Source organism: Bidens hawaiensis, unplaced genomic scaffold (genome assembly GCF_021521415.1).
Source record: "Bidens hawaiensis isolate Kalapana, Puna unplaced genomic scaffold, B.hawaiensis_p1.1 tig00008893_1, whole genome shotgun sequence".
NCBI classification, from domain to species: Eukaryota; Viridiplantae; Streptophyta; class Magnoliopsida; order Asterales; family Asteraceae; genus Bidens; species Bidens hawaiensis.
In genome coordinates this window covers 224326-251108 of record NW_027491644.1, presented here as the reverse complement: position 1 = coordinate 251108, position 26783 = coordinate 224326, and the positions used below count along the sequence as shown (strand labels likewise).

General features: G+C 37.1%; 2 protein-coding genes across 2 annotated transcripts; one reads left to right on the top strand and one right to left on the bottom strand.

The window, feature by feature from the left end:
- The first annotated feature begins 15563 nt into the window (after positions 1-15563).
- Positions 15564-21653, top strand: LOC143530303 (DNA damage-binding protein 1b-like). The gene is made up of 14 exons (XM_077025870.1): positions 15564-15848; positions 15912-16005; positions 16072-16183; positions 16258-16345; positions 16487-16641; positions 17293-19213; positions 19308-19618; positions 19697-19985; positions 20052-20207; positions 20293-20434; positions 20530-20606; positions 20945-21087; positions 21169-21277; positions 21364-21653. Exons 1-14 carry the CDS (start codon positions 15564-15566, stop codon positions 21559-21561), a joined length of 4080 nt encoding a protein of 1359 aa, XP_076881985.1. The 3' UTR covers positions 21562-21653.
- Positions 21654-24694: 3041 nt separating this feature from the next.
- Positions 24695-26710, bottom strand: LOC143530290 (lipid phosphate phosphatase delta-like). The gene is made up of 8 exons (XM_077025862.1): positions 26546-26710; positions 26326-26421; positions 26156-26230; positions 25932-26062; positions 25722-25825; positions 25508-25636; positions 25266-25381; positions 24695-25118 (listed from the first exon to the last, which is right to left on the bottom strand). Exons 1-8 carry the CDS (start codon positions 26708-26710, stop codon positions 24705-24707), a joined length of 1230 nt encoding a protein of 409 aa, XP_076881977.1. The 3' UTR covers positions 24695-24704.
- Between the last annotated feature and the right edge of the window lie 73 nt (positions 26711-26783).

Genomic DNA, 26783 nt, shown 5'->3' with positions numbered 1-26783 from the left:
ACCTCTACCATTATTCTTTCTCTCTTTAGCAGTCAGTAACTATCTTCCGTCTTTACCCCTTCCAACTACGTACTCCGGCGACCGGAAACCACAACAATAGCCCCACCAGAAGCCTACCATAAACTAAAAGCATCAAATTCAAGTTTAATTAGGAATCAAAAACTCAAATCCAAGATCGATTAAACAAATTAAGATCAAATACACGAAATTGATAATAAAGGTTTGTACTTTGTACCCCTTTATCTTGTCTCGGTTTTCCAGATGCGACAGTGCCCGACATGATTTGAGTGCAGGTCTACGGTGATGGTGTGGGGTGGAGGTCGGTGGCGAAAGTGCGGATTTATGAAGGGTAGATCGGAAATGGGTGGGTCAATTTTGATGTGTAACTAAGGTCTGGGAGACGGGAAGGAAGCCTATTGTTGGCGACGTACCATGTCGTCGGCAGGGTTCTGCCAAAAGATGATAGTGGAAGTGTAGATCTATTTCTTAATATAATATTTCTTGGTTTTTAATTTATTTAACAATTGTAAAGTTATTCTTTTAGGTTAAAGCATATTTACAATTTTGCCCATCACGTGCAGGTCACATGACTCGTTTAACTGATGAAATGGATGGGTGTTAAGTTAAAGGACAAAAAACAAGATACTTTGGCATTTAAAGGACGCCGCCTGAAAGTAAACTTTTTAAAGGACATGATCCATAAATAAGCAATGTTTAAAGGATAAAAATTGTATTTCTGTCTAGTTTTTAATATTAGTCTTAAATTAGTGTTTTAATTAAGGTAAATTGGAAATAAATAATCCCACCTTTTGTGTATTGACCGATAATAATCTCACGTTTAAAAATCACTAGCAACGGTCCCACCTTTCAACTATTTTTGTCTCACTGGTCCTTCGTTAAAAAATACTTAACGTCGTTATGTTTTTTCCCTAGTATCAAACCGATGTTTTAGGGCTTTTGATCGGAAGAACGAAATGAGTCGACTGATCTAAAACTTATCTTGAAACAGTGATTCAAATGGCTTGATTTTTGTTAATTGGAAATTCAGGCACCCAAATTGAAACATTGTTTCATCGTTTGGATCACCATTTCGAGATAAGTTTTACATCGGTCGACCTGTATCCTTCTTCCGATCAAAAGTCCTAAAACATCGATTTGAAACTAGGAAAAAACTTAACGACGTTAAGTATTTTTTAACGAAGGACCATCGTGACAAAAATAGTTGAAAGGTGGGACCATTGGTAGTGATTTTTAAATGTGAGATTATTATCTGCCAATACACAAAAGGTGAGATTATTTATTTCCAATTTGCCTTTAATTAAACTATCACACCCCGATCAATGAAGACGGAAACATCGAGGCGCGACAAGATTGTTCATTGCACAACAACACCATAAAGTGAAAATATTTAAACAACTCATTTAAATCCATATCATCATAAATAACACAACAATTATTCATACAAAATGCCAAATAGATAGATAAACAAATAACTTGTTCTTTCATTTTCTAATATCCTAAAGCCAAGATGATAAGTTTCTTCAAGTAATCCAATGAAGCTAACATCAAACCTGTAACATTGCATAAAATAGAGTTTGTCAACACAAAGGTTGGTGAGCAATTTTCATAGTTTTGGACAATAAGTATATAGTATGAAATCCACAACTAGTTCATGAAAACAATAAATAATAGCAACAATTTAGATAATAAAACCGTCAATAAGAATACATTGACGACAATAATGAAATCGTCAATAAGAATACATTGACGACACCTCTCTATATGAGGATACCATATATACTTAGAATTAACGTATGATCATACTTTGATGAGGCTACCCGCCTTAGCATTCAAAAGTTTGCACATAATCATGTAAAGCATATAACAACAAATCGAGCATTTATTTAAGCAAACATATACAATAAGTGTGTGGTTTAAGACTCAAGTATAAATCATTTGAATTTGAATAAGTATGCAATGTCACCCCCAAAATGAAAGATGGAAAACGGGGGATGAAAGAGTACTCACATTAACAAGTAACTTGAAAGATAGTGTCGTGAATAATCGGAGAGATCGGTTTAAAGAGCAAGACCTATATTAAACGAGTCTTGTGTTAGTAGGTAATCTTGGAAGGGTTTAAAATAAAATACATGACAAATAAAGTAAATAAATAAAGTTTAGGGTTTAAAATGTAAATATTTGAGAAATTAAATAAACGAGTTTGTAAAATAAGTTTAATCGAAACCGGGTCTCGGTATTCTATTTGTTAGTTTTTTTTTTACTCAACCTATGTTAAGTAATAATGTGGGTTAAAATGCAATATTGCAAAACCCTTGGTTATAGGAATACCAAAACGAGGTTTAAACGAGTGTTCGGGTTTGTCGGTTCGAGACTTGATAATTGACTAAGCTTAAAGTTAACTTCCCAAAATAATAAATGTTATGAGATAACTCAATAAAATCAAAATAGACTTAACCAAGTATGTAGTTCTATTGTGAAGAACCTTAACGTTCGTTAAGTGAGTATACGACTTTATAGGTCCGAACTTGTTATAAGATCAAGTTGGTTACCGACATGCCAAGTATGTTTAGAAATAAAATTGTTTTAAAATATAATCTTGAATAAAAATATGAGTTTTGGTGGCTAACAACACACTTGTGTGTCTTAAGCGAGTGAACTCGGTTTAGTTCGGTTTTTGGTTCGGTCCTTGACTCGGAATAAGACCGAGGATGGTTACCACATACCCAATTACCATGGAACTGGTAAAATAACTTATAAATAATAATACTCAAGTTTTACATTCAAAAAGTTAACAATAAAGCTTTTAAATAAAAGTTCGGTTTTTGGTTCGGTTCTCAACTCGGGATGAAACCGAGGCTAGTCACCACATACCCAATACCATGGAACTTGACAAATATGAACAATAAACTAAAATATGTAGAAGTTAAGCAAGTATAACAAGTTATATGGTTAAATTTGTTAAATATATAAACAAGGACTACAAAGTCCTCCATGTAACCTTGCCTTACTAGCACGATATTTCAACCGGCCGAGATCGGAGAAATGAAAGGCCGAAGGTAAACAAGGAGTGTATATTATATATATGTTATATATGTTGTAGCATCAAGCTTTAAGTATCGAGAAGTTAGTTAAAATGAAAGATTAGCTTAGTTTGACCTTGAGAGTCAAACTATGAAGAACAACCTTAGAATTCAAGAATTTGAGAGAGAAATGAGGAAATGAGCAAGCACAAATGAAGAAGATGGGTGTGTATATATAGAGTAAGTTGAATAGGTATTTCATAAAGGGCATTGCATGAAAATGGGTTGGTTATAGACCCAAGAAAACACAAACTACAAATGGGTCTTTCAAGTCTTCATTTTGGTAGTTTTAGTCTCTGGATTCGTTTTGAGCGTTTTCGGGGCATTTTAAGAACCGAAAATGTGGTTTTTTTAGATCCGACAACTATAAAACAAATATGTAACATAAAATTCATCATTTTGATAATATCGAAAAGTTTGGGATACAAAACGGGTCGGGTTTACATTAAGAATACAAGCATAAAATAACCCGAAATTGACAAATGTCACATAACCCCCCCCCCCGGTCAAACAAATATAAATTAATAAGTTATGTCTGTAATTGAGTCTAATTAGCTAATAAACGTAATTTAGAGAGTCTCGTGGGTTCGATATCCCGGACTTACTTAGCTTTACTAGAGTCGATCGGTTTACTTGCCGGGTAGTAGTTTTAGTCGAGTTAAGAGTCTAGAATTATTATTTAGTGTCTAAATTAGCGTAATTTTAGTAAATAAATTTATAAATACTTTAACACATCAAATACACAATGACATTTTTTTTAAATGTCGAATGAAAAAGCTATAGACGTTTTAAAATGATTAGGGAATTGACATGTGTGTGACTAGAGAAAATACGTGTTTTTTCTTTTATACATTTTCTCCTTTGATCCCCACTTAACACATGACAATAAATTATGACTTTATATCATTCTCATTTTTGTTAACTCTTTGTAGAATAACTCAACCATTGTACCTAAGTGGGCGAAAATAACTTTAAATGGCACACATACAAACAAAAGATATAAAATACAGCATGCAAATAAACCTATATACGTCATTGTCATTATTGTTACAAATAATTCTTTATTTTAATATGATACAAACACAACTACTTCTCTAATTTCTTTTTATTTTCGTTTTATTTTTCTGTGTAACCTGCCCACATGAACGCCATGGTTCTTACACTTCCCGACTCAATAGAATATCATGTATCAATGGATACTTAAAAGCACCACTCTCTTAGACATTGTTTGAACTGGATTGTTATCATTATTTTTGACTTTATGTTAGGATTTGTAGTTGTGTATGATGTTTCTTGAAAGTATTTACCTTTTTAGGTTTATATTATATATGGTTTTGGTAGAATATAAACATGCGGGATTTAAACTTAATCCATCTGCTAATCTAAAAGTTGTATAATAATAAAAATTACGTCATGATCAGATGCTAAAATTTAAAATACGATTATGCTGCGTGTAAACTTATGAAAATTATTTTAGATGCCATATACGAATACATAGATCAAAAAGTTTAAGTATGTAAATAAACCTAAAATCTTCATTAGAGCTAAGAACAATTATTTAATCCTATATATTTATATAAGAAACATAACCATTTCTCTAGTTTATTAAAATTTTCCCATTTTTTTAAATTTCCACACAAGTGTCATAGTTTATACTGGTTTTAATAGCAGTGAATGCTTACCATTTTTAAGTTTATACCGTATTTGGTTTTGATCGATAAATCCACACACACTCTAAATCTACACCACTTTTCCATGACGGGACTAGAGAATGGGAATTCATTAGGCCAAATCTAATTTGTGAATAATAATACGGATTTTCTAGGGACACAGCCTCATTTGCTAAAACACCGGCCTATACGCCGCGTACAGACCTATACGCGGCGTATAAGTTGGTGTTTCTAGAAAACACCACAAATTTTGTCTTATTATGTTTTTTTTTTATTTTTTTTCTTTGTTATTTTGTTATTATTATTATTATTATTATTATCATTATATATTAATTATTTATTTAATATTTAACATTATTTCGGTGAAAAACAGTTAACACATATATATTTCAAAAATCATTATAATATCTGTACAAATAAAAGAAAATACGACAACTAGAACATAAAAATCTACATGAAGTCGTTGATGTTCATGCTCATGTCGTCGTCGTGGCCGCCGAGCCCCCCGAACGCGTCGCCAACGTCGGCGTCGTCCTCTCTCCTGCGCCTCGGCCCCGAACCGTCCGCGACATCCACGTCGTCGCCCCGTCCGCATCTCACGCCAGACGTGCTCGCCTCGTGGTCAAAACTGGGAGGGGGTGGTGGTGGCACGCTGTAGGGCTGTCCAGACAGCTCCGCTACCCGACTGCTAACAAGCCAGTCGATCTGGCGTGACATTGGCCCCATCCCTAACTCAAGGGCCTGCAACCTGGCGTCAGTGGTGGGACCTAGACGCACCGCGCGATATGTGCGTGGAACGTGCTGCGTCGGCCCATAACAACAAAACAACAGAAATACGTTTAATACGTGTGGACGAATTAAAAGAAACGATAAAACGATAATATTAAAACGTAACTGAGATGCGCCCGGATCCTCAAGTCCGTCACTACAATCGTTTGAATCCCCACCGGCCCCCTCCCCCGCGTCGACAGGCTCATGGACAAGCTCCACCTCCGGTGCCGCGCCCATGGGGGGCTCGACTAAAGGCACCAGGACGTAAGGCGCACGTGCCCCCGCCCTGGCCACCAGTCGGTCGTGCGGTCCGTTGGATCCGGGGAACAAACGCACAATATGCATGCCGCTGCAACGGAGGCGATCCAGCTCGCTCGGAGGGGTCGGAGCGATACGCAGGCCGTCCACCAGGGCTCCATGGCCCAGAGATATCGCAAGCTGGGTGACGTACCCGCCACCCATCAAGGACCCTCGTCCATGCCTGAACTGGTAGCCGACAAAATAGTCTGCAAACCCCCTAGCGAGGTTGCAGTGTGTGTGAGTCAGCAGACACCTAAAAAAACAGGTCGCGCAGGCTGCAGTGCTCCGCGCCCTGGTTGCGACCCGCGATGGACATCGCAATCAGCCTGTGAAGGTACCTGTGTAATATAAGATAATAAAATTTATTAACAATAATAATAATAATATAATGTTATATTGTATTATATTATACTATATTATAATGTAATATAATATAATATAATATACTTTATTTAATTATCATTATTATTTATTATTTATTATTTATTATTATTCTTATTATTATTTTTGTCATTATTTTTATTTTATATTATTAGTTATTAATATTAATATTAATTTTTTATTTAATTATTATTATTTAATATTTATTTATTATTATTATTATTATTATAGACTTTCATCCATTGATACATTGTCTTCTATAAGGTGTCTAGATCTACGTAAGAGGGTTCACTTCGCCAGCCCGTGCGTATCTGTTTGTACTCCTCCATACGTTGTCCGTACAGTGTTTTCCATTCGAGGGCCGCCGGTACGGCGCTTCTTTCTCAATTAAGGTTCGGCGTAGGCATTGGGAAATCTCCTACTAGTTTGATATATATCCCAGTTAGCAATGCCTATAACCACTGGATCCGGAATCAAGTCAGGACCGATTATCAATGGGAAGTAAGATTCGGTCTGATTGACAGCTAGGTTAACTAACACACACTCGTATATCTGAGCAGCCACGTGCCCGTGACCGGGTACGCTGAACCAACGACTCGACGGCGCCGGTTTGACCGTGTTGGAGTACGAAATGCTGGAATGAACCCAGCCGTACAATCTTTCATCCTCTTTGCTGAACATCGCCCTCCACCACCCTTCGTTCGTTTCCAGCTCGTTCTGCATTGCCCGCCTAATATCCGGCCAGTGTTTCTCATGTATCCCCAAACCCACGGCGATTGATCGGAAACCGTAGTTACCGTTTGGGCGTACGTTTTTGATGTCTGTGACGAACGGCTGGGCCCAGCCAGGAATGACGCTCCTAAACATTTCTATCGCCGGTACTTGCGCTGGCGAAACCATCAAAGGAAACCCGAGGTGAGCTCCAGTAGGTTTTGATGTCTTAGGTCGTCCCCGATGAATATTAAACCGCGACGCTGACCAGGACAACGAACGAGACAGCGAGGATGGGGTGGGGGTTTCGTTGTTGGGCACCTGTGGCGAGAATGGGGTGTAGGAGCTGTGTCTGGGGAGATCTGGAGCGGGGGTGTAGGAGCTGTGTCTCGGGGGATCTGGTTTTTTGGGACGCCCCCGAGGATCCTCTCTTTTTTCGGGTGACTTCTTTTTAGATCTCCCTGGAATAGCAGATATGAGCTTCGCGAAAAAACTTTTATTTTGATTAGGGTCATTTATGGACGACAGCGTATCGTTGATTTCACGCATACCTGCTTCGTAGTCTGGCTCTTCGTTTGGCGGATAGGCTGGATCAAAATTAAGCCTCCTCCAGAACGGGTCATCATCCTTTATTGGGATACACGTGTCGTTAACTATGTATCCCTCAATCCGACAAGAACATGGCAGCCCCGAAGACGAATACAAATGGTGGTCGCATGAAGCCCCGCCGTTACGCAACTTGTGTATCAACTCATACTTGTTCACAAGTAGACCCAGAGTGTGAGTCGACACCCAGTTTATTAATTTCTTCAACCAGACGTGCTGTCAATGTCCTTCCATGACCTTGGAACGGGATTCGTGAAAAGATTTACCGATCTCTTTCATCTGCGAGTCGACCATTTTAAGGATGTGCCTGGCAATTGTGTCGAGCGAGTTGTTACTTCCACTGAGGTACCTTTTGTCACACCCTGACCAAAGGCGACGGAACATGCCGAGGTGTAACGATTGTCCATAGCACATGACACTAATTAAAGTGACAGTATTTAATAAACTTATTTCATTTCACAATATCGAAAATGTCACATAACAAATTATCCATAAAATAACCATAAACAAGATATCACAAAATATGGCAAATTTGACATTGTTCATTTTTTTTACTAATATCCTAAGGTCTTTGATGTCGTTTTCTTCACAATCATAAATCAACCAAGATGCAAACCTGCAACATTTCATAAAATAAAGTTTGTCAACACAAAGGTCGGTGAACAATTCATAAGTTTAATCATATCAGTATATAATAAAGATAGCCACAAAACTTGCATACGAAACGATAAATAAAAGTGGTAATTTGGATAAATAGATATCGCTAAACACATTAGCGACACCTAGCTATAAGGGGATGCCAAATAGTCTAGGATTTTATAGTTATCGTTAATTGCATTACGTTAACGACACCTTGCTATAAGGGGATGCCAAATAGTCTAGGATTTTATAGTTCCACCAACCAAAAGCGATAAACACATAGGCATATAAGCATAGAACACCAAATCGAGCAATTATTTAGGTAAAGTATACAACTACGTTTGTGGTTTAAGATTCAAATATAAAGCATTTTGTTGAATAAGTATGAAATGTCACCCCAAAATAAAAGATGGAAAATGGGGTATGAAGTACTCACCTTCAAGTAGTAAACTTGAAAGATGATAATTTGGAGATTTGTCGGAACGACGAGTTTAACGCACAATGCCTAAAAAGAAAAGAAGTCTTGAATTTAGAAAGGTTGTCTTGAAGGTCTTTAAACAAAATAAATGTTGAGAAATGTAAATAATTAAAGTTTCAAGGTTTAAAATGTGACTATTTAAGAATTTATAATAATAACCCTTTAAAAATGTAAGTTTGCTCGAAACCGGGTTAAAGTATCTAACCTTAATATTTACTCAACCTATGTTAAGTAATAAGGTGGGTAAAATGCAAGAATCCAAATCCCTTTGGAATAAAGATGCTAAAACTGGTTTTTTTTATCGAGTGTTCGGGTTGTCGGTTCGGGTCTTGATAATTGGTCAAACCCAAAGTCAACTTTCCAAAATATTGAATGTTATGAGATAACTCAATAACATTTAATAAGACTTAACCAAGTATGTAGTTCCATTGTTTTAGAACTAACAACGCACGTTTTGTCGGTCCAAACTTTGTTCTGAGATCAAGTTGGATCCAACATTTCCAAGTACTTAAGAAAATATTTAAAAATCAATTTGTAACTATTTTTAAAGAAATATACAAGTCTTGATGGCTAAAAAAAAACACACTTGTGTGTCTTAAGCGAGCAAGAATCGGTTTGGTTCGGTTTCCATCTCACAACAAGTTCATAGATGGTTTCTACATGTCCAAACACTAAAGAACTTGTATAATAATGTACAAATAGAAAAAAAATACCAAAAGTTAAAAATAAAGTCTTTAAACAAAAGTTTGGTTTTCGGTTCGGATCGTGTTTCGGGTTAAGACCGAGGTAAGATTCTACAAACCCATAACCATAGAATTTGTAAAAATGATTTTAAGATCTAACACTAAGTATGTTTAAACAAACAAAAACTAGTAACAAAGTTCGGTTTACGGTTTAGAGCTATTTACGGTTAAACCGAAGCATAGACTCTTAAAAACCCATAACCATGGAACTTGTAAACATGACCAACAAACTAAAATAAGCAAGATTAATATGTATGAACAAGTTATATAGATGTATATATATCAAGGACACGAAGTCCTCCATGAAGCCTTGCCTTATGGGGTCCGAAACCTCACCGACCGGAATCGGAGAAGTAACTACCAAAGGTAAACAAGGGGTGTATATTATATATATGTTGCACAACCATAAACAAGTATTAATAAGGCTACATAAACTAATTAAGATGAAAGACCAAAATCCTTCAAGAACACTTAAGAAGATAACCTTGAATCTTTGATGTTTGAGAGAGTTTTTTTTTTTTTTTTGGAGTTGTAGCAAGGGAAAATGAAGAGGAAATGTGGTGTATATATAGGGTAATGTTGGTGGTCAAATATGGGTGTGAGACACAAGAGTTTTCATGCAAAATGGATCAAGACAAAAACACAAAACAACAAAAAAAAAAAATAAATAAATAATAAATAAATAAAAATAAAAATAGGATGTTTTCAAGACCCAACAAGTGTGAAACAATATTGTAACATAAATCCATCATTTTGATTATAACATAAGCTTCGGTTTACAAATCGGGTCGGTTTACATAATAAACAGATACAAAAACGAATACAAACAAGACCCGAAATTGACGAATGTCACACCTTTTCAGATTTGCGTGCTGGCTCTCAACTCGGTTCGTCGTAGTTTCGGCATTCGTCGATCCAGCATGCTACAAACTTGTGTCTGTATGGATCTAGCCAGCTGGTGCGAATGTATTGCCAGACCTCTGAAAGATAAAGGGAAACGTTATTAACACGTATGTTTAGGCTATTAAAAACTGTCATCTGGTTCGAAGGACTCACTGCTCTATCGTCCTGTATCAAATGACGCTCCATGTTGATGCGACGGTTGTCGTAATCTTGTATCGTCGGATACTGATACAGGACCTTCCACCAGTACGCAAAGTCCGTCCCCATATCCGTCTTATATAGGCCCTTATTTTTTCTCCTTATATTCTCGGATATATGCCACCTGCATAAATTTTTGGTGGCATTAGGGAAGTTTGCGTCGCAGGCGTTCATGAGGGCCTGGTCCGCGTCAGTCAGGATCACGCGTGGCTCCATGCAGTCATCGAGCATTTGTTTAAGTTTCTCTAGAGCCCAGGTGAAGTTCCTCTCCCGTTCCCTGATAACAAACGCGGTGGCGATACAAAACGACTTTGATGTCGACGTCACACTGATAAACTGAACTAACGGCCAATCGTACATGTTAGTGTTGTACGTCGTGCCAATCATCAACACCTCGGGGAACGCACGCCACATCTTATGTGACTTATTATGACAGAAGAAAATTTCCTCCGTCCTGTCGTCGGTATCACAATCCTGGGTATAGAACGTGAAACCGTTGCCTGCGAGAAAGTTTTCCAACGCCTGCATTGGATGAAATAAAAGTTTAGTAAATATTACAATTACGGCAAGTACACATTAAAACGACAAATGTTTTGAACTACCTTCATAGGGGTGTTGCCTAGTAGCCCATCCCTCCTAATCTTGGCGGTGTGGTTGTATATATCTTTTATTACAGGTTGCACACCGGGAAACTTTTCGCGGAGGGCTACTTCGATTTGTTGCGGCTTAACGCCGGTCCTGTGTAAACTCTCAACCATATCCAGCTGGTCGCTGTTCATTTTTCTAAAAGACGCACACCTCTCCTCGAATTCAACGGGATCGTGGTTGTGAGTCTCGTTTACCACTTGAATCCTCCAACAGGCACCCATCGAGTCGTACTTGCCCAGGATCTTAAACGGACAACATTTTTTTATGCTGCCGGTACGTCTTATCGTCGCCTTTATTTTGGGTTCGCCCCCACGATTGCATGCAAGGTCCACAGCGTTTTTCCTTAATCGCTGGACCACAACAACAAACCTATACTCCCGTCCTCTAATTTTTACCCATTTCTCCAGCTCCTCGCGGCTCTAAAAAATTTGAAACAGTTTTACGCTATTTATTAGGCCGTTTATTAAATAACATACAAATAAATAATATTAACTTAAACAAAACACACGGTGTCTTACAGCATATGTTTTATACGAAACCTTCACTTCGCGTATGTAGTCGTCATCGTACTCATCTTCGTTATTTGGGTTTGGTCCGGCATGAACTTTTCGCCCGTGGTGCGATGAAGACTCGGTTCCATAAAAAGGATCATTTGCTACCGGTGGCTGGTACGATGATGAAGCCTGACCTCCATAATCCGACCAGGTGACAGGTAACGGGTACGCCGGCTGAATACCGTAATCCGACATGAATTACTCCTACAATACATAAATTAGAAATTCAAACAACAGTGCTAGTGATAATAATAAATAATAATAACAGCTATAACGAAACCGGGTTCAAGTTTGGCAAGCCCGGCGAGCCAGTGTTACCATAAAACTGTTCAGGCTAACAATAAGGTTGTTGGGGCTGGGTATCATACCCGACATACTCCTGACAAAACGTAATGTAGCATGTGTTAGTAAAAAAAAACTACCAAATTCATACTAAATAAATATATACCGAAACCTGGTTCAAGTCGGGTAACCACGACGTGCCAGGCTGATCGTTAGCGGCGTAACCCGGCTCCTCCTTCGAAAATAAATGGTTAAACCAAGACATTCTGTTTTAATACAAATGTTATATTGTTTTTTGGTTGAATGTCGATCAAACACGCATTCTTTATAATAGAGAAACGAAAGGAGGGGAAGGGAGGGGAGCCGGGCTCCAATAATTCAGCAAAAGTAATACGCCGCGTATAGACCTATACGCGGCGTATAAGGTACGAGTTGACAACCTAGCCTAGCTTTTGCAGGGCAGGTTGTAATCACACTAATACGCCGCGTATAGACCTATACGCGACGTATTATTCAAACCAATACGCCGCGTATAGGTCTATACGCGGCGTATAAGGGAGCTTTTCTAGAAAAACCCACCAGTTTGTCTTGTTATGTTTTTTGTTTTTTTTTCTTATCTTTTTTTTTGTTATTTATGATAATTATAATTAATATTATTTTAATTATGAATAATATATTATTATTCACAATTCGGCAAAGCGTGTTCGGTAGCAGGCCTTATATGGGAAAATTGACATTGCAAAATGACCTTTAATTTATTGGCTGCTATCGTTATGGACATCTTGAATCAGTTACGGTGATTACCTTGGGAAAAACTGACAGTGCCAAACGAACCCTTTCTTGGATGCTCTCGGTATCGGCATCTCAAATCTGCCTCTTCGATATCTTCAAACTCCAACGGTCTTGACCTTCGGCCACCACCGGAACCGTAGTTGTGTTCACTCAAACACATATCAGTCGTCACTAAGCTTAAGCTTAGGCTTGTTATTAGTTTTATTTTTAGTTGTGGGTATTCTAAGTTGGTCATGTTGCGTATATTAAAGAATTATCGGCGTATATATATACGTATACATATATAGTAGATGTGCGTTATAAGAATTCATTGCGCCTACATAACCAGCACCAGATCGAGACGCTAGTTTGATGAGTTTCAATCTCTCGGATCCGCGGTATCCGTTAATGGCAGCGAGAACGTGAGCCCATACTTTGGACAGATAAGTGGAAATTGCTCCAGCTCCACGAGCACCAGACTGAGATATTAGCCAGGACTTACCTGAACCGGTTGACACGTATGCTGACGTGGATTTAGGCTCCGTGTTGGCGCTGATATTAACACGTTTGCATAATACACAATGAAAGCACAAACTCAAACAACAATTCATACAATAGTAATTCTCTTCAACGACCAGTCAAACAAGAAGAAGAGAAAAATAACAAAGACAATTGCTCTTGTATGGATTGTTGTTTGAGTTTGTGCTTTCATTGTGTATTATGCAAACGTGTCAACGAATGCTGTAAACAAACGTGTTAATATCCGGGTCAACACCGAACCTAAATCCACGTCTGCATACATGTCAACCGGTTCAGCTAAGTGCGAACTAATAGCTCAATCTGGTGCTCGTTATGTTGGAGCAATGACCGAATTTCCACCTATCTCTCCAAAGTAGGGGCTCCCGTTCTCGCTGCCGTTAGCGGATACCGCGGATCCGAGAGATTCAAACTCATCAAACTAGCATCTCGATCTGGTGCTGGTTATGTCGACGCAATGAATTCTTATACCGCACATCTGCTCTATATATATACGTATATATATAAGCCGATAATTCTTTAATATACGCAACATGAATAACTTAGAATACCCCCAACTAAAAATAAAACTAATAACAAGCCTAAGCTTAAGCTTGGTGACGACTGATATGTATTCGAGTGAACACAACTACGGTTGTCAGTGGTGACCGGCGGTCAAGGCCGTTGGAGTTCGAAGAAATCGAAGAGCCAGATTTGAGATGTCGATAACGAAAGCGGCCAAGAAATTGAAAGTTCGTTTGGAAATGCCAGTTTTCCCAAGTAAGCCACTGTAACTGATTGAAGATGCCCATAACGAAACCAGTCAATACTTTAAAAGTTTGTTTCGCACTGTCAATTTTCCCAAATAAGTCCTGCTACTGAACGCCCTTTATCGAATTTCCAATAATAATATGTTATTGATAATTAAATAATATTAATATTAATAATAATCATAAATAACATTAATAATAACAAAAGAAAAGAAAAGAAATAAAAAAAGAAAAAAAACCATAATAAGACAACACTGGTGGGCTTTTCTAGAAAAACTCACTAACATAATCAGCACCCGTTTGATATAATACAATATAACATAATATAATATAATAATAAAATATTACATTATATTATATTATATTATATTATACAATACAGTATACGAACGTACCTCCAAACGTCTTGCGTCGCCGCCTAACCCCGACATCTGAATCTCTGGCGTACATCACGTGCCTAATAATAATAATATTTTAGTACTAATAATAATATAAAAATTAATACTTTAATACTAACAACTATATGTTTAGAATAAAAATAATAATAATATAATAATTAATATTATAATAATATTTTAATATTATTATTTTAATAATAATAATAGTATTTTAATAGATACAATAATAGTATTTTATTTTATTAACAATAAAATTTTCATACAACAATATCTTAATCATAATATTAATATTTTAATAGTAATAATATAATAAAAATTTTAACAACAACGGTAACAGTACGGGATATCTATTTTAAGTTTGGGAGGCCCGGCAAACTAGGGTTACCATAAAACGGTCGATGCCTAGACAAATTTAAAAGTAAACCATTCACCAAATCTCTGTCCTAATATCTACAACTATGTCCTAACATGTACTAAATAAAGATAAAAAGAAACCTGGTTTACTCCGACTGACCGTTGGCACCGTCCGGCATCTCCTCGTCCGACTCCGGAAACATATATGGTTGTTGGTGTTGGTTGAATGAAGAGGGTAAGGGTGAGGAAAAAATAAAAAAAAAAGGAAAAGAAATGGTGGAGAGGGAGGGGAGGGGAGGGAGCCTGGCTCCAATAATAAACAAAACCCAATACGCGGGTGTTTAGGATACGATCCGACAACCCTATAATAGAGCTAGGCTAGGACATCAAATCGTACCCTAATACGCCACGTATAAGCCTATACACGACGTATACATGGGTGTGAAGGGTGTCCCTAACCGTACTTGTGGCGTATATGGGCGTATTGTGGGTGTTTAGAATACCCAAAACTAAACACGAGAAGATACTAAAAACAATAAAATGAATTATTATTATTATTATTATTATTATTATTATTACTGTGGGGGCTACACATGACAGTACTCTTGTTTGTTGTTCATCCATCCCAAACCCGTCTTCGTCAAAACCTGTTTGCTGTTATTGAATCAATCAACCAAAATTCAATCAATCGTCAACATTTTGTAATCAGATATATATAATAAATAACAATTCATCTTAATTTCCAATTATCTCGTCAAGTAACCCTAACATGGCGGTTTCCGAAGAGGAATCATCTACGGTGATCCCTCACGGCGCCACTAACTACATCGCCAAACGTGTCCTCAAAGGCAGCGCCGTCCTCCAGGTCGTCTACGGCCGCATCCGATCCCATTCCTCCATGGATATCGTCTTCGCAAAGGAAACATCATTGGAGATGGTCATCATAGATGACAATGGAGTTTTGCAGTCTTTGTGTGACCAGCCTATTTTTGGGACTATTAAAGATATCGCCGTGCTTCCCTGGAATCAACGCTTTCGGAGAGCAATCCCTCAGGTACTATCTTGGACCTTATAAACCCTAATTATTATGCATTTCACTTGCTGTATGTTTCTGCAGTTACAAGGAAAGGATCTTTTGCTTGTCACTTCGGATTCTGGAAAACTTTCGGTTCTCTCATTCCACACTGAGATGCACAGGTTTATTTTCTTAGGCTTGCTATTACGCGAATATGTAGCCATTACCTAGGTTTGTTTGGCTGCTATATGTTTTCTGATAGCTGATGACATTCCTTTCTTGCTTAGGTTTTTCGCGTTGTGTCATCCGCCACTATCTAGCTCAGGTGGAAGCCTAAGGCATCAAATCGGAAGGATGTTGACTGTCGATACCAAGTAACTTGCAATTTTGACTATTTTGTTTTGTAACTAAGGACCTTATTCTAACTGTTTTGATATTCGTTTTTCAGTGGCTGTTTCATTGCTAGCAGTGCATTTGAGGGCCATCTGGCTCTGCTCAAAGTTTCTAGCTCCACCAGTGCTGACATCATCGATAAGGTTAACTAATGCCTAATCGTCTGCTATTATTGTGGGTTCTAAATGACACATGAGTTGGATTCTTTAAGTAAACAACTAAACAAGATTATACTCGTGCGTGCTGATCATGAATTATGACGCCTGATTACTCTTTGGCTGCAGAAAATATTTTGTCCTTCTGATAATGAGAAGAGTATAAGCACAGGCATGGGAGTTTCTGGTATACATGGTACTATATGGAGCATGTGTTTTATCTCGAAAGATATGAATCTATTTAGCGAGGAGCACGACCCTTTGTTAGCCGTTCTTCTAAACAGGTATGGTATTGCATTTTGTCTACTTGTAGATTTGTTAAGCAGATTGAGTAATAGTAGATTTGCGTTTTGGAAATAACATCTGTTTATTGTGTCTTGAAACAAATTATCAGTTTTATGCTAAGTGCAATAAAAACGAATATCTTAAGGGTAAATAAAGCTAAATGTTCATTTCTTATTTAACCTAATTTGAGAGGAAATTATTTTCCTTTTAGTTATTTAGAACACACCTTGTTCTTTTCTGCAAAAAAAGTGTCTTTTTTGGTCATTTCATAAGGTTACATATTTGTTTCTTAATTAAAATGTAATTTGAGAGGATTTTTTACTCTCAGTTAAGTTATTTAATGACGCGCCTTGTTCGTTTCGCAAAAAAGTGTCTTTTTTGGTTATTTCATAAGGTTACATATTTCTTTCGTAATTTAATCTAATTTGAGAGGATTTTACTCTCAGTTCAGTTATTTAACGACGCGCCTTGTTCGTTTTTGCAAAAAAACATCTTTTTAGGTTGTTTCATGTATGAAGTTCTTAAATAACCAGAATTTGTCAAAGACTTTGACATATGATTATTGAGTTATTACTTGTTACTACTTCAAAAGTTCAAATAACATAAGCACATTGAAGAACTATAGTTAATATTTGCTTTTTATTTTGCAGAAAGGGGTCACTACTTAACGAGCTTTTGTTATTAGAGTGGAATACTAAGGACAATTGTGTCAATGTACTTTCTCAATACGCTGAGCTTGGGCCACTAGCACTTGATATAGTTGAAGTTCCATATTCTTATGGTTATGCATTCCTCTTTAGAGTTAGTGATGCTCTTTTAATGGATCTTAGGGACCCACACAGCCCTTCATGTGTATATAGAACAAGCCTAAACTTTTTACCCTCGGCATTGGATGATCATACTTTCATTTTGGAATCATATAGGAATAATGATGTTGATGAAGAAGGTAATATTTGCAATGTTGCTGCATCTGCTCTTTTGGAGCTAAAAGACATAATTAAAGATGATGACCCCATGAATATAGATGATGATAATGCTTATTCATCAAAGTCAACATCCAATCGTGTTTGCTCATGGTGTTGGGAACCTGGAAATTTTGTAAACCCGAGAATGATTTTTTGTGTGGATACCAGGGAGCTTTTTATGGTCGAGATTTATTCAGAGTCAAACGGTCTTAAAGTCAACCTCTCTGATTGTCTTTATAAAGGTTCACCATTCAAAGAGCTTTTATGGACTGAAAATGGTTATGTGACAGCACTTGCAGAAATGAGTGATGGTATGATATTAGAATTTGAAGGTGGAAAACTAAATTACAAAAGCCCGATTCAAAATATTTCACCGATTCTAGATATGTCACTTGTGGATTATCATGATGAGAAACATGAGCAAATTTTTGCTTGTTGTGGGATGGCACCTGAAGGGTCACTAAGAGTTATCCGAAACGGTGTTAGTTTAGAAAGCCTTTTGAAAACCGCCCCAGATTATCAAGGGATCACAGGTACTTGGACGGTAAAAATGAAAGTAACTGATTGTTATCATTCTTTTCTTGTGCTATCATTTGTAGAAGAAACGCGGGTGCTTTCAGTTGGTGTAAGTTTTACCGATGTAACCGATTTGGTTGGCTTTCGACCCGATGTATGCACTTTAGCATGTGGTCTTATCCGTGACGGGTTGTTAGTTCAGATTCATCAGACCGCGGTTCGACTCGTTGTACCTACAACTACAGCCCATCCTGATGGCATTCCGTGCCCGTCTCCAACTTACACATCTTGGTCTGCTGACACTGGCATTAACCTTGGGGCTATAGGAAATAACTTTATAGTTGTTTCGACATCAAATCCGTGTCACTTATACATTCTCGGTGTTAGGCGGTTGGAAAGGTTTCAATATGAAGTTTACCAAATGCAAAATGTCAGATTGGAGCACGAATTGTCATGCATTTCAATTCCTCAAAAATTGACAGAAGAAGACGATCTGTCCAACTACCCTGTTGACTACATTAAGGTTGACCCTACACATGCGGTCAAACTTGGAAATACATTTGTTATTGGAACACATAGGCCTTCAGTTGAGATTATATCTTTTAAACCTGGTCAACATGGCTTTAAAGCTCTTGCGGTTGGAGCCATTTCGTTAGTAAACAGCACTGGAACAACTATCAGTGGTTCTATACCTCAAGATGTAAGGCTCGTAAAAGCAGACCGACTTTATATTCTCTCAGGGTTGAGAAATGGTATGCTGCTTAGATTTGAATGGCCGTTACCTTACGCTGATTCAGTTAATATGCGTTCGTCTTTAAGATCTGGGGTGGTAAATGACAGCTGTCCGGTTAACCTTGATTTGATTTCAATTCGCCGAATTGGTATCACACCGGCTTTCTTGGTTCCATTGAATGATCATCTGGATGCTGATATTATTGCTCTTAGTGACAGACCTTGGTTGTTACAAACTGCAAGACATAGTCTTTCTTTAACTTCTATCTCATTTCAAGCATCCACACATGCAACTGCTGTATGTTCAAGTGAATGTCCAAACGGGGTTTTATTTGTGTCAGAAAATAGCCTCCACTTGGTAAGTATTTTGACGTTTCATATGCTTTTTGTATCCATTTTATGTTTATCTTATACTTAGATTATCATTTTAATATATTATGCGGTGGGTGCAGTTGGAGATGATGCAAAACAAGAGGTTAAATGTCCAAAAGTTTCCTCTTGGCGGTACGCCACGTAAGATTTTGTACCATTCTGAAAGCAGATTGCTGCTGGTTTTGAGGACAGATTTGAGTGATGATTCGTGTTCATCTGATATTTGTTGTGTGGACCCCGCGAGTGGGTCGGTTTTATCTTCTTTTAAACTTGATGTTGGAGAAACCGGGAAGTGCATGGAATTATTAAAGGTGGGGAGTGAACATGTATTGGTGGTTGGTACTAGTCTCTCATCAGGTCCTGCTATAATGTCCAGTGGGGAAGCTGAAAGGTTAATATTTCTTTTTCATATCGACCCCTTTTAACTTTTATTTGTTTTTTTTAATGTGTTTAGTTTTATTTTTAACAGTACAAGAGGGAGATTGATAGTCCTGTGTCTGGAGCACAGGCAAAACTCAGATAGCGGTTCAATGACATTTTATTCAAAAGGTGGCGGTTCATCTTCTCAAAGAACGTCTCCTTTTCGGGAAATTAGCGGTTATGGAACCGATAGTCTGTGCAGCAGCCCTGATGATAACAGTTTTGATGAAACCGAATCATGGAACTTAAGATTAGCTTATTCTACCAACATGCGCGGGATTGTACTTGCCATCTGTTCTTATCTCGACTGTTATTTCTTGGCCTCTGCTGGCAATGCTGTAAGTTTCTTAGATGCGGTAAAAAGAGCAAGTTATCTGATTAAGTTTTAATTTTGTTGTTTTCAGTTTTATGTGTGCAGCTTCCAAAGCGATAATTTTCCTAGGGTAAAAAGATTGGCAGTTGGAAGGACACGATTTATGATCATGACATTGACAACCCACTTTACCACAATTGCTGTTGGTGATTGTCGTGACGGTGTTCTCTATTTTGCATATAGTGAGGTTTGTTAACAATATCACTTCTATTAGTTTGATTTATGTTATGATTTAATGATTTAAGTTATAAAAAGTTGATCTTTTTTAATAGGATTCTAAGAAAGTGGAGCAGTTGTATAGTGACCCTGTGCAGAGATTGGTTGCTGATTGCCATCTTGTGAATGTTGATACGGCTATTGTTTCTGATCGCATGGGAAGCGTTGCAATTGTGTCGTGTTCACACCACTCGGGCGGTGAGCTTTTGATGTGATTTTGACTTTGGTTATTTGTTCTAATCGGTTAATGGCTCGTGTATTAATATTTTGGATCATTTATTGATATGATACAGATAATGCAAGCCCGGAGTGCAACTTGAAGGTTTGTTCATCCTTCTACATGGGTGAGATTGTAATGAGCATTAAAAAGGCAAGTCCATTACTCCTTGGACATAATCTGTTACTTATGTACCCCTGAAAACTGGCATAATATCTTGTTTTTACCCAACACAAATAATTAATATCAATTTCATTAAATACAACTTATAATTTGGCCGTTATACACTTCTCTTTTTTCTTACAGTCCAAACACTCATATCCTATAAATACCGTATTTTGAAAATGGGTATATTTGATATTGTGATTTTTATTAGGTAAATGTGATATTATACCATGTTTTGTGGGGGATATAGGAAACTATCTCCTTTTTTTCTTTCTATTTTTATAATATTTTATGTAACAACTTCCAATTCTTGTTGATATTTCCAGGGTTCCTTTTCGCACAAACTTCTCGCCGATGATGAAATGAGGGACGGTCACATTGCAAGTTCAATTATGGATTTATCACAAAGTAACACGATAGTGGCAAGCACATTGTTAGGAAGCATAATAGTCTTTATCCCTATATCAAGGTTTATAATATTTCACTTTTCCTATATTAATTTCTAACCTATCTTTAGTAATTACTTTCTTAACTGATCGTTACATTTTAGGGACGAATATGAGCTTTTGAAAGACGTAGAATCGAGGATTGCTGAACACTCGTTGACCGCTCCTATTCTCCGGAATGTTCATGAAGTGTTTCGCAGCCGTCAAAGCCCGGTAACAGAATTATAAATTTATGTCATAATTATTGCACTATCTTTTATATATGGAAATTAATCATATAATATTATATGTTTCTGCAGGCGGGCGCAGAAAGGATTCTTGATGGGGATATGTTAGGGCAGTTTTTGGACCTTACAAATGCCCAACAAGAAGATATATTAGCTGTACCTGAAGACCCGCTTGCGATGTACAGAACGGTACCAAAGCCACAACTCAAAAAGCTTAATGTTAGCCAGGTTGTTAGGCTTCTTGAGCGCGTGCACTGTGCTATAAACTGAAACCCGTATAAAAATAATCATGGTGAAACGGGTCGTTTTTGTTTGCAGCAGATTAGACCTCTTGTGATATATATATGTTCTAGCAAGTATCTTGTCAATTACAATAAGCTCTTCTTTGGTTCTTTTTAAATCTTTGACAGAAATTGAAGATATGCGCACAGATGAATTTCTTTTTCTTATGTTTTTTTATTCTTTATCATTGTAATTGTTTTTATTTTCATGGGGTGGTGTTTTTCCCACATGTAGATGACTAGATGCTTAGGATTTGTGGTATAGAATGAGAACTAAAACGTGTTTATTTTGTTTGAAGTTTTTTTTTTTCTTAAAGTTTCCGTGGCGTGCTTAATGACACATCTAGGGCTATTAAACAGTAAAACGGGTGATGTTCGTGGGTTGGAAGGTCAAGCTCGATGTGAACCCAAAGATAACCAGTTTAATCCAAAAAAATGTTTTTGCATTTAATACTTTTAAACTCTAAACTCTCGTAGTATTTTTTTTATGCAGTTATTTTTGAAATATTTCAACGGTTTTATAAACTATAAAATTTTGGCAAAAAAATAACCAAATAGTTTTGAGTTGTCACATAACATCTTAAAAAGAATTAAGTGAATGAGTAAAATAAGTTGCTCACAAACTTGCAAGATTGATACGGGGACGACTTATTTAGTTAAACACATAAACGATTCGACCTGAAATTTATTGGAACCTGTTTAGGCTAAACCTGAATATGCAAATTTTGTGTTAGGTTGAGGAAAGTTGTTCAACCCGCAAGTTAATAGGTCAGCGGTCTGGGTCAACATATAAAACTTCATCCCATTTGAGATTTTGGAACTTGTAAGAGGTCTTAAAACTGTAAAAGATATTGTAAACCAATAAAAAGGAAAGTGGACTAGGAACATATTGGCAAGATCATTAGAAGTTGGTTTTGAACCAAACATGGTTTTCATCTTTTTTCCACTTAACACACTAGAATAGTACAAAACAATTACATTAACAAACCGAAAAATGCAAACAACATTATGTAGTGGCTATAAAGGAACTCTATAAGAGAAGTCTAGCCATAACTATTATTCCACATGCTGGTATCTAATGCTTGATTTATGACGTTTTGTAAAAGATTCCCTCTGCATGAATAGGGAATAGATTTTATTACTTTTGTTTGTTTTCCTTTTCTTTGTCGGGTTTGTTTTGGGAAGATTCCTATGGCTGGTTTATGAATTAATCTTTGATTTTTTCTAAATATTTGTCCAAGTCTACATCTAGGTATGTAATATCTTTTGTATCTTAAGTGTCTCCTGCTATATACGATATTCTTGGGTATTAGACGAAATAGGCATTTTGGGTAAGCTAATGTTATGTTTTAGGTAGTGTTGTTTGTTTCATAAAATAGAACTTCAAGTGATTCAAATTAGAATAAAACAAGAATGTATGTAGCCTGCAGTCCTTGTTTTGAAACTCTTACTGCGGAAAAGGGGATGAGACCCCGGACCTGAGAAACATATTATAAATTTTGAAATGGCCTACAACTATAAAAGAGATGAGATTAGGCCATCTAAGGACATACAATCGAGTCTAAGTTACACAAACTAGCCACTTGATGGGTCCTAAACAAGTGACTATATAACCATGAAAACATTTGAACAAAATTTTGCTATCGCAATATAAGCTGCTATACGACATCAGTCTTTTATCAACCTCCCTCCTTTGACCACCACTGACTTTATAGTCAACTTTTGACTTTTTTTACCCGGTTAAAAAAAAATCTATTCATCATCAAACTTCCTTTTCTCTCATCTGGTCAACGATTGTTATCAAAAAGTCACCATTGTCATATAAATCTAGCAATTTATCCGTTTTCCGTAAAGGAGCCGAATGAAACCAGAGTTTCTTGTTCGGTGTTGAATTAGAGACATTTAAAATGATGAATCGACATTGACTATAACCCCTAGCCTTCCAAGCTAACGATGCGGGTTCGATTCCAGCTACCCGCTCTACCTCCTTACATATTTAGTCTATCATCTTACTATATATATCTATCTTAAATGCCACGTTAGCTTTTGATGCCCCCTTGCAACCCACCACAACAAGACTCAAGGAAAAAAGATGTACAACAGAAATGCACTTCCCTTTGGTAAACCGTGGAAACTTTTTTATAGGATGCAATTTGTGACCCATAGTAAGCCATAGGGGTGTGTATGGGTCGGGTTTACCATCCAACTGAATACGTAACCGAAAAATTTAGTTAAGAGGTTTTCAAACAGATCAGTTTAATAACAATCGGTTTTCATTAATTGGTTATGTATGTGTAGTTGGTTTTACAAACCTAAAAACACTACTACTTAATTTGGCAATTGGGAAAGATAAAAAAGGAAAAAATAGAACACAAAGAAGAAAACCTGGTCTAGAGATGGACAAATTGGGTTATGGGCCCGAACCGGTTCGGGTTGTAAACCAAATCGATTTGGTCAACTTTGGTCAAAACCAGGTTCGGGTCATAAACCGGTTTTGGTGGAAAATATTGGAAAAATCGTTTGGGTATATAAATTGGCGGTATGGCCGGTTCAAAACCAGTTTGAGGAGAATCAGGTTGGGTTACGAAGCGGTTTAAGTGACAAGAGGGGGAAACGATATACAAACTGGCCAGTTTGGGTCAGTTTAGAATCGGTTTAGCATAAACAGGTTTTAGAAGTGGCAGTGGGTTGCGTTACGAACCGGTTTGGAAATCCAAACTGGTTTTTTGTACAGCACTACTGATAGAGACGATATGTGGTGGAGCAAATCATTAGATGAGCCCTTGAGAAAAGTGATGCAATTGTTATGTTGATAAATAAACTATTTGAGTCTGATCTACTACAACCCATCAAGGTGAATCATATGTACTTTAGATTTCTATAATCAGAATTTGATCCATTCAACATTTTGATAACTTTACATAGAATCATACAACCATATACATTACTGTATCTATATATCAATTACTACCGGCCCATAAAAAACAATACATGTTTAGCGATCTAAAACCCCATTCCATACCAAATTTTAACCAAAACTTTAAAATGACGAAAATGCCCTCATGCAGTATCTTTGTTGGTTCAAGAACATGCTCTAGAAACAAGGATGGGCGTTTAACTATAATCAATAGATCATAAATTGAGTTGAGAAAAGATTGAAGGGGCAAGATCCACTACAGACCAAGCAAGACCAGCATATTGAACCAGCCTTATACCCGTATCCACATCAAACGACTCCTGATTACTGAAAAACAACATTTTCTGGAGATACCCATTTGATTGTATGACTTTGTTTGACTCTTTGACTGTTGAAGAATCGGTCAAAGCCAGGACATAGCCTGAAGACCTTATAGAGATCCCTAATGCATTAGCTGTAATGGGTAGAATCCATTTTGCTAGAGCCTTGCTACAGAATTTGACCAATAGTATGGTGGGAATGCCAACTAGGATCCTACAAGCAAATGCAGCAATCGGGAGTTCAGGTGTGAACACGCGGGCCACGTGTTCATGGTGGAAGTGATCGTATGTTTGTTGTACACCAGTCACCTGGATCACATGTAGATCAGTTAACTTTTAAAATATTAATAGTGTGACACCTTCCTCATATAGCATTAGGTCATGCCACATAGGATTCGTGGCACATGTTACAAATCTATTTATTATGTCTAGCATTTAATAGAGTTATAGCCTTACAATTCCCAAAGCGACGCCTGTGAATGCAGTGTGAAACTCAAAACTTGGAGTTGGAAGCTCAGGTGTCGGGTACGCAAATAGCAAAAGGAAGCTAAGTGCAACACAAAAGAATGTAACTGCAAAACATGTAAGAACTAGGCATTAACACTTTTAACTACTAAACAAATTTCACATGCTTGAATAATAACTTGTAACAGGAATTTGAAGCATTAAACTAAGTACAAGAAGTCAAGAAATCATACCATTTTGGTCCGATATTACAAAACTGTCAACACATTCATGAACACATAGCCAGAATTTAAGTATTGTTAATCCAATTGCAAGACCACCAATGATATCAATCACACTGTGCATGCCAAGATATATCCGTCCTGAAAAAAGGAGAGGTGGTCAGTTACTTAACTGTTGATTAAATATGGAGCTAAAGAGGTGAATATGATGAATATTGAAACATACCCAAGCCAATAAGGCCCACAAACAAGCAAACATAAGCAAATGCTGCTAGTTGAAAGGATGAATCTAAGTTTTCATTGCATGACAAGACATAATGCAAGAGGTACCTGTATATCCAAGAAAACACAAATCAATAATCATGAGTTCAACAAGTTATTATCTTTAAGGTCACTGAAAATGGATATTACCATTTAGCATGAACATATTACATACCCTGATAAGCAGACTGTATTAAGAGTATGTGAAGAGGGAAACCCGTACTCCATTGCATTTTCTTTCTCGTCTTTAGTGACTGTTAGTCTCCTCACAAGTGGTGATTTTGGTCTCGGAGCCGACACCACATCCTAGAAACACAACCAAATAACAAATATACATTGATTAACAATCAAATATAACCCTAAATAGCATTCACAAATATCGAACTCGATGTGTTATACCTTTATACAGTTTCCCATATAATCACAAAATGCCATCAAAAACGTCATTTGCCTCGCCAATTTCCCATGCCCACTCTACAACATCAATTCATTACTCATCACTGTAAAAAAAATGTCCTTTTTGGAACATAAATTATGCTTTACAGTATGTAAAGAACAAGATAAATTACCCAGAATAACAAAGGAAGAAAGCCGGTGTAGAAAGGGACAGAAACAACTGAAGATAGCCCGATAAACAATGCATCCAATAACTTATGCTGGCATTTCTGCGCAAATTCAACAAATGGTTTGGTTATAATAATATTAATGACATGGGTATGTACAAAATGCGGTAGAAACTAACAAAACAAATTTCTTGTTGACAAATGGTCGAACACTTGGTGGGCATACCTGGATTTGAATAATAACCGTGTTACCGGAGATTACATAGCTTGAAATACGTGGTTGGGTTAGGGATCTAATCAACCGGGTGAGATTAAGCATGGAAGAGATTAGAATCCATGTTAAGATCCCACACAGGAAGGAAAGTTGCCATGTGGGTATGAAGCTCTCCATTTGAAGTGAAGTTACGGAATTGGAGGATTATATTAAGACGATGATCACCGAATGGAAATGGAAAATTAAGAAA

What these genes read in the sequence shown, in the direction of transcription:
- LOC143530290 (XM_077025862.1), bottom strand. Translation starts at nt 26,710, where the DNA reads ATGGAGAGCTTCATACCCACATGGCAACTTTCCTTCCTGTGTGGGATC. An exon ending in CGGTTATTATTCAAATCCAG is followed by an intron (nt 26,422 to 26,545) that starts GTATGCCCACCA and finishes GAATTTGCGCAG; the next exon opens with AAATGCCAGCATAAGTTATT. An exon ending in TTCTTCCTTTGTTATTCTGG is followed by an intron (nt 26,231 to 26,325) that starts GTAATTTATCTT and finishes TTGATGTTGTAG; the next exon opens with AGTGGGCATGGGAAATTGGC.
- LOC143530303 (XM_077025870.1), top strand. Translation starts at nt 15,564, where the DNA reads ATGGCGGTTTCCGAAGAGGAATCATCTACGGTGATCCCTCACGGCGCC. An exon ending in CAGAAAATAGCCTCCACTTG is followed by an intron (nt 19,214 to 19,307) that starts GTAAGTATTTTG and finishes CGGTGGGTGCAG; the next exon opens with TTGGAGATGATGCAAAACAA. An exon ending in TCTATTTTGCATATAGTGAG is followed by an intron (nt 20,208 to 20,292) that starts GTTTGTTAACAA and finishes CTTTTTTAATAG; the next exon opens with GATTCTAAGAAAGTGGAGCA.